The 7,384-nt window shown below is 42.8% G+C and overlaps 1 protein-coding gene across 1 annotated transcript; it reads left to right on the top strand.

Annotated features, from left to right (window-relative positions):
• The first annotated feature begins 3,497 nt into the window (after window positions 1-3,497).
• On the top strand, window positions 3,498-4,667 carry LOC112504236. The gene has a single exon (XM_025108171.1). The coding sequence runs from the start codon at window positions 3,498-3,500 to the stop codon at window positions 4,665-4,667; it is 1,170 nt and encodes a 389-aa protein (XP_024963939.1).
• Window positions 4,668-7,384: the final 2,717 nt, after the last annotated feature.

Here is a 7,384-nt window from a genome sequence, read left to right as displayed (position 1 = left end):
AACTTGTTAAAGGAGTGATTCAAGCGATGAAACCAAGACGTGGTGCAGTTTCTTCTACGTCTACTAGTAATAGATTTTCCCCACTCCCTTCTGATGATTCAAGTGATGATGATGATATGGAAATAATTGACACTAAGGGGCACTCTTTGGATTATAGTAAAGGGGCAAAACCCACTTCAATTTCTCAATGATAAAGATTGTTGCGTGGAATATTAGGGGTCTAAATGCCCTAATAAAGCAAAAGGAGGTACGTGATCTTATTTATTTAAAGAATCTTTCTTTACGTTGTATCATTGAGTTCAAAGTTATACATAGTCATATGGGGGATGTGTGTGGTAAAGTGTTTGGAAATTGGAGTTGGATCTCGAATGGGAGTTTGTGTGATCAAGGGACTCGTATTATTATTGCTTGGGATCCGACAGTGTTGTCTGTTCTTATGATTGAGCAGCACCAACAATATGTCCATTGTGAGATTAGGATTTTTGGGCAACTTGATCCTATTTTTATTACTTTTGTCTATGGGTGTAATACGGGTGTGGATAGGCGTGAGCTTTGGCGGGTGTTTGGTGAATTCCATGTGTTTAATCAAAGGAAAGCATGGGTAGCGATGGGTGATTTTAATTCAATGCTTTTTCCCCATGATGGGTTAGGGGGTTCCTCTAGGAGAAATTCTGACATGGAGGAGTTTCATCTCTGTCTGGAAGAGGCGGAATTATTTGACATTTCGTATCAAGGATGCCAATTTACTTGGATACAGAAACCTTTGGGGGGAGATGGTGTTATGCGCAAACTTGATCGTATCCTGGGAAATTCTGCTTTTATCACTAGATTTGGGGATGCTTCGGTCTTCTTTGAACCGAGGGGGATTTCTGATCACTCTCCGGGTATTCTTTCTTTTAAAGTTGGTAGACGTCTTCGCCAGCGGGGCTTTAAGTTTGATAATTTTGTGACATCTCATAAGGATTTTCTTGCTTCTGTGGAGGAGGTGTGGACGAAACCGCAGAGAGGATCTTATATGAAGAGGGTGCTACGGAAATTGCAAGCTCTGAAGGTGGTTTGTCGGCGTCTTCGAAATTCGTATGGTTGTTTGGATAAAAGGGTAGCTCAGTTAAAAACGGAGCTTGATGTTGCCCAATTGGCTTGTGATCTAGACCCATTTAATGACTTGCTGAAGGAGGACATTGCTCACCTCTTGTTAGCGTATCAAAAAGCTAGAAATGATCWAGTGGAAATGGCTCGTCAAAAAGCGAAGATATCTTGGCTCAACGAAGGGGATGGCAACTCTAAATTCTTTTTTCATGCTATGAAAGAAAAGCACAATCGGAGCCATATTGCTACTATCAGGGATTCTTCTGGTACAGTTTATGATCATCAGGAGGTATCCACAGCATTCCTTTCCCATTTTCAAGGTATTCTCGGTACCTCTAATGTCTTGGTTCCTCCCTCTATGGGGGATTGTGTGTTTGGTCATTCTTTATCGTTATCGAATTCTCTACACTTAATCCGTCCTATTTCGGATATGGAGATAAAGGATGCTTTGTTTGCCATCGGGAATGATAAGGCCCCAGGCCCTGATGGGTATTCTTCTAAATTCTTTAAAGCAGCTTGGAATGTGGTTGGTAGGGATGTTCTCACTAGGATACATAATTTTTTCTATTCTGGAACTTTGGAGTATCAGCTGAACCATACWCTTCTTTGTCTTGTGCCAAAGGTTCCTAATGCTTCTTTTGTTACTGATTATCGGCCAATTGCATGTTGTAAAGTGTTGTTGAAGTGTATTAGTAAGGTTATTGCTGACCGGATGAAAGGATCGCTGGATGTTCTTGTTAGCAAGGCCCAATCTGCGTTCATTCCTGGGCRTCAAATCACTGATAATATCTTAATGGCGCATGAACTGGTCGCTGGATATCAGCGTTCTGAAGGGGAACCAAAATGTGCTTTTAAGATTGATATTCGTAAGGCTTATGACACAGTTGATTGGCAATTTCTTTTAGAGATGCTGAAAGGAATGGGTTTTCATCCAGTCATGATTAACTGGATAAAGACGCTGATCACTTCACCCTCTTATTCTGTTTGTGTTAATGGACAGCCGGAGGGTTTTTTTCATGGTAAACGGGGCCTTCGTCAAGGAGATCCTCTCTCCCCTTATTTGTTTACTATTGTTATGGAGGGTCTCTCGATGCTCCTACCGAAGTGTATTGAGGGGGAATGGGGGGTTGACCGGTTTGACTTTTTCTCTCTAGAGTTGTGTGTACGGCTAGGGTTTTTTGCATCGGATCTGCTGCTGCTGCTGTTTCGATCTTCTGTTTGTTTGCTGTTTCGTGGATCGATTGCTTTTCAAGGTTTTCTGGTTTGGTCGCTTTCGTTGGGGGCTTTCGTTGGCATCCGACCTTTGCGTTTTTGCCGGCGGTGGTTCTTTGGTTAGGTTTTGTTTCTGGTTCCGTCAGGATCTGCTGCTGTTGGTTTGTCGTTCTTATTTTGCTGTATCGCCTGTTTGGCAGCTTTCATTGGTCAGTTTTGACGGAAACGGCGGCTAGGGTTTTGACGTTGTCGGCGAGTTTGTGGGCGGCGGTTTCCTTTTCAGGTTTGCTTCCGTTTTGGTTTCGGTTTGTGCTGTTTTGTCTGCTGGTTTATTTGGTGCTGTTCTGTCGGTTTGGTCTTGGATCWTGGGTGTTTGGGCGAGCTGCCGGTGGTTTGTTGTATGTGGCTAGGGTTTGCATGGTTTTTGGGCTGTAGGGTTTGCATGCAAACGTGTTTTTTTAGGGGGCTGTTCTCTATTCGTTTGCTTGTTTTTGTTGCTGCTGTGTTTTCTCCTTTCTTCAGTGTGGTTTGCGGCTGGTATTGCTTGTGATTGGACTGCCGATTGCTTCTCTGGTTTCCGGTTTCTTTTAGACGGCTAGGGTTTGCATGTGGCTGTCTTCCCGTCGTGGTTATCTTGTCGGCTGTTTTCTTCAGATTGTGCTTTTCGTTGCTGTTCGGTTTTCCGTTTTGGGTGTTTGGTGGTGTTTTGGTGTCTTAATCTAGTTTATTATTCTCGCATCAAGTGTTTCTGTGGTCTTCGTCTCCTCTTGTTACGCTTCTTGATAAAGTATTCAGCACCTTTTTTTAAGGTCTTCGTCTACTTTATTGAGACTGCTTGACAGGGGATTCAGCACCACGGCTTCTTGATTAAGGGTCTGGTAAACTAGGTCTTTGGTCAGAATGCCGGACTTTGCGGATGTTATCTTAGAGAATGTTTCTTCTCGGGACTTTGCTGATGTTATTTTGGACGAAATTGATGCTTCTAATCCGATGAAGGTTGGAGTGTTTCCTGGTTCGTCTTCTAGGGTTTCGGTTTGGGATCGCCTCTTCCCAGTGATTACGGATGATCATCGTGTGGTGCCTAATAAATCCTTTGCGAGATTGTGGGTGGTTCTTCTTCATCGGATCTTACGTATTATCCTGTTGAGAAGAGTATAAAACCGAGAATATGTTTTCCCTTGGATGTTACTAAAGGTATGGCCAAATCCTTTCAATCGGTTCTTTATGGTTACTTTCTTGGCCCCCGACTTCCTTTCCCAATTGTTTTACGGGCTGTTCAGAATGCTTGGGGAAAATTTGGTCTAATAGATGCTATGGTCAATGATWTGGGGTACTTCTTTTTTCGCTTTAATGATGAGGGTGGGTGTAACCAAGTTATTGACGCTTCACCCCTTATGATTCGTGGGAGGCCGCTGTTTGTTTCTTTATGGGATCCTTCAAAGGGGCTCCAGAAGCCTGTGCACACGTCATGCCCATTATGGGTGAAGTTTTTTAATATTCCACTAGTAGCTTTCAATAAGGAGGGTGTTAGCCGCATTGCTAGCGCCATTGGTGTCCCGTTGCGTTTAGATGCATGTACTGCCTCCACATGTGATAGAGAATGGGGTCGTACGAACTTTGCTAAAGTGTTGGTGGATGTGTGGGCCGTGGGGGAAATGCAGAGGAACATAGAAGTGGTAATTCCAAGGCTATCGGGTACTGGAGAGGATATCATAAATGTTGTTTTGGAATATGATTGGGTTCCTTCCCAATGTTCAGCCTGTAATGTGTTTGGTCATCGAACGGGGTCATGTATGAAAGGGGATATTGCAAAGAAACGGGGGTCTGACATAGTCACGAATAAAAGGGGGTTCACAGAGATTAGGCGGAAACAGTGGAGGAAAAAGGATATATCAGCACGTACAGATTCTCAGGCAACATCATCTGGAGCGGTAACAGGTACACAGGAAACTATAACTGGGGTGGGTATTCTTAAAAGGGTTCAGGAGAGTTCAAAACCCTCGGGGAAGGATACAAATGTCAAACATATATCCAGCTCTGGGGCTTCTACGGCTTCTACGGTTTTGGAGGGATTGGATAAAGGATCTGTTGATGGACAATTCTGTACGGTAAATGCGGGACGTACACCAAGAGGACGAGAGGATATCTCAAATGGTCAATCTGTATTGAAAGGAAATCCGGAGTTAGTAAAAAAGGTGGTCCAAGCTTTTAAACCAAGGAGGGGAAAAGTTCTTGATATGACGAATAGCAATCGGTTTTCTTCTCTTTCTGACGAATCTAGTGATGATGATATGGAGGTCATTGATATGGAGGAGCGTTTAAGGGAAAAAAGAGGAGGGGCTGATCCACCTACTTTGTCTCAATGATAAAGTTGGCCGCTTGGAATGTTAGGGGCTTAAATGCCCTTATCAAACGTAAGGAGGTACGTGATTTTATTACTCTCAAACAGCTTTCTTTATGTTGCTTTATTGAGACCAAAGTGGTTTATAATTACTTGGGAGATGTCTGTAGTAGTGTATTTGGCAATTGGACTTGGATATCTAATGGTTCGGTCAGTGAGCAAGGTACTCGCCTCATTATTGCTTGGGACCCGTCGGTTTTATCTGTTCTTATGATTGAGCAGCATCATCAATTTATTCATTGTGAAGTTCGTATTTTTGGTCAATCCGAACCCCTTTTTTTCACGTTTGTTTATGGCTGTAATACGGGTACTGAACGGCGTGACCATTGGCGGGCTTTAGGGGAGTTTCATGCCTTCAGTCAGGGGAAAGCTTGGATTGCTATGGGTGACTTTAATTCGATGCTTTTCCCTCGTGATGGGTTGGGGGGATCATCCCGGAGGAATTCTGACATGGAGGATTTTCATACATGTCTGGAAGAGGCTGAATTATTTGATATTTCTTATCAAGGGTGTCAATATACTTGGATCCAGAAACCGGCGGGAGGAGAGGGTGTTAGTAAGATTATTGCTGAATTATTTGATCGTATCTTGGGCAATTCGACTTTTCTCTCTAGATTTGGGGATGCTTCGGCTTTTTTTGAACCTAGGGGGATTTCTGATCATTCTCCGGGCGTTCTTTCTTTTCGTGTTGGAAGACGTATACGACAACGTGGTTTTAAGTTTGACAACTTTGTCACCTCTCATAAGGACTTCCTTGTTTCGGTTGAGGAGGTTTGGTCGAAACCTCAGCATGGTTCTTACATGAAGAGGGTTCTACGGAAATTAAAAGATATAAAGGTGGTCTGTCGGCGTCTCCGTAATTCTTATGGATGTTTGGATAAGAGGGTTGTTCAACTTAAGACGGAGCTTGATATTGCGCAATTGGCTTGTGATCTTGATCCGTTTAATGATTTGCTGAAGGAGGACATCGCCCATCTCTTATTAGCATATCAAGAAGCTAGGAGTCATCAGGTGGAATTGGCTCGACAAAAAGCGAAAATATCTTGGCTAAATGAAGGGGATAGTAATTCAAAATTCTTCTTTCATGCTATGAAAGAAAGGCGCAATCGGAACCATAAAGCTATGAACAGGGACTCGAATGGTGTAATCTTTGAGAATCAGGAGGTATCAACGGCTTTCATTTCCCACTTTAAAGGGATYCTTGGTACCTCTAATAGTTTGGTTCCTTTATCTATGGGGGATTGTGTGTTTCGTCATGTTTTGTCTTTATCGGACTCTCTTCAATTAATTCGTCCAATTTCTGACTTGGAAATAAAGGATGCTTTATGTGCTATTGGAAATGATAAAGCCCCTGGCCCTGACGGATTTTCTTCTAAATTCTTTAAGTCAGCCTGGAATGTGGTTGGCAGGGATGTGCTTATTGGGTTACATAATTTTTTCTACTCTGGAAAATTGGAGTATGAGCTGAATSATACCCTCTTATGTCTTGTGCCGAAGGWCCCTAATGCCACTTGTGTTACTGAATTTCGGCCTATTGCTTGTTGCAATGTGTTGTTGAAGTGTATTAGTAAGATTATTGCTGAACGGATGAAAGGTTCGCTGGATGTTCTTGTAACTAAGGCCCAATATGCGTTCATACCTGGACGCCAAATCACTGATAACATCTTAATGGCTCATGAACTGGTTGCTGGGTATCAGAGATCGGAAGGTGAACCTAGATGTGCTTTTAAGATTGATATTCGTAAGGCCTATGACACAGTTGAATGAAACTTTCTTTTAGAGATGCTGACGGGAATGGGTTTTCACCCAGTTATGATAAACTGGATAAAGACTCTGATCACGACACCCTCTTATTCCATTTGTGTTAATGGACAGCCGGAGGGTTTTTTTCTTGGTAAACGGGGATTTCGACAAGGCGATCCTCTCTCCCCTTATCTGTTCACTGTGGTTATGGTGGGTCTCTCGATGCTTCTTTCGAAGTGTATTGAGGAAATGGCTAGTTTTTCGTATCATCACGGTTGTACGGATATTAAATTGACTCATTTGTGTTTTGCTGATGACTTGTTTATTTTTTCTAAAGGAGACATTTCTTCTGTGGAGGTTATTAAACGTGGCTTACAATTGTTTGAAGAACGATCGGGCTTAGCGCCAAGTCTGGAGAAGAGTAAAGTGTTCTTCGGGAATGTGTCAATGGAGGATCAGTGCCGAATTCGTGAGAGTTTATCTTTTCGGCCAGGGGTATTCCCTATTCGCTACTTAGGCGTTCCTCTTTCTCCGGTTCGTCTAAAGGTACGTGATTTTAATCCCCTTGTGTTAAAGATTAAATCTCGTTTGTTAAATTGGAAGAACAAATTCCTCTCTTATGGAGGGCGTCGTCAACTCATTATCTCTGTTCTCCAATCGATGCAAACGTTTTGGATGTCGGTGTTTCTTGTCCCGGCAGCTACGATTCATGAAATAGAGAAGCTCTTTCGTAATTTTCTATGGAGTAAAGCGGAGGGACAGAGGGGTAAATGCAGGGTTGCTTGGGATTCTATTTGCTTGCCTGTTCAAAGTGGGGGACTTGGTTTGAAAAAACTTGCGATCTGGAATAGGTGTCTCCTGTTCAAACATATTTGGGATATTTTGAGGGAAAGAAATACGATGTGGGTATCTTGGATTCATTCTCACTGTGTTCGGGGC

Source organism: Cynara cardunculus, unplaced genomic scaffold, assembly GCF_001531365.2.
Source record: "Cynara cardunculus var. scolymus isolate 2C unplaced genomic scaffold, CcrdV1 Un_Scaffold_4964, whole genome shotgun sequence".
Taxonomy (NCBI): Eukaryota; Viridiplantae; Streptophyta; class Magnoliopsida; order Asterales; family Asteraceae; genus Cynara; species Cynara cardunculus.
The sequence above is the reverse complement of the archived record's forward strand: the minus strand, read 5'-3'. Positions and strand labels throughout refer to the sequence as shown.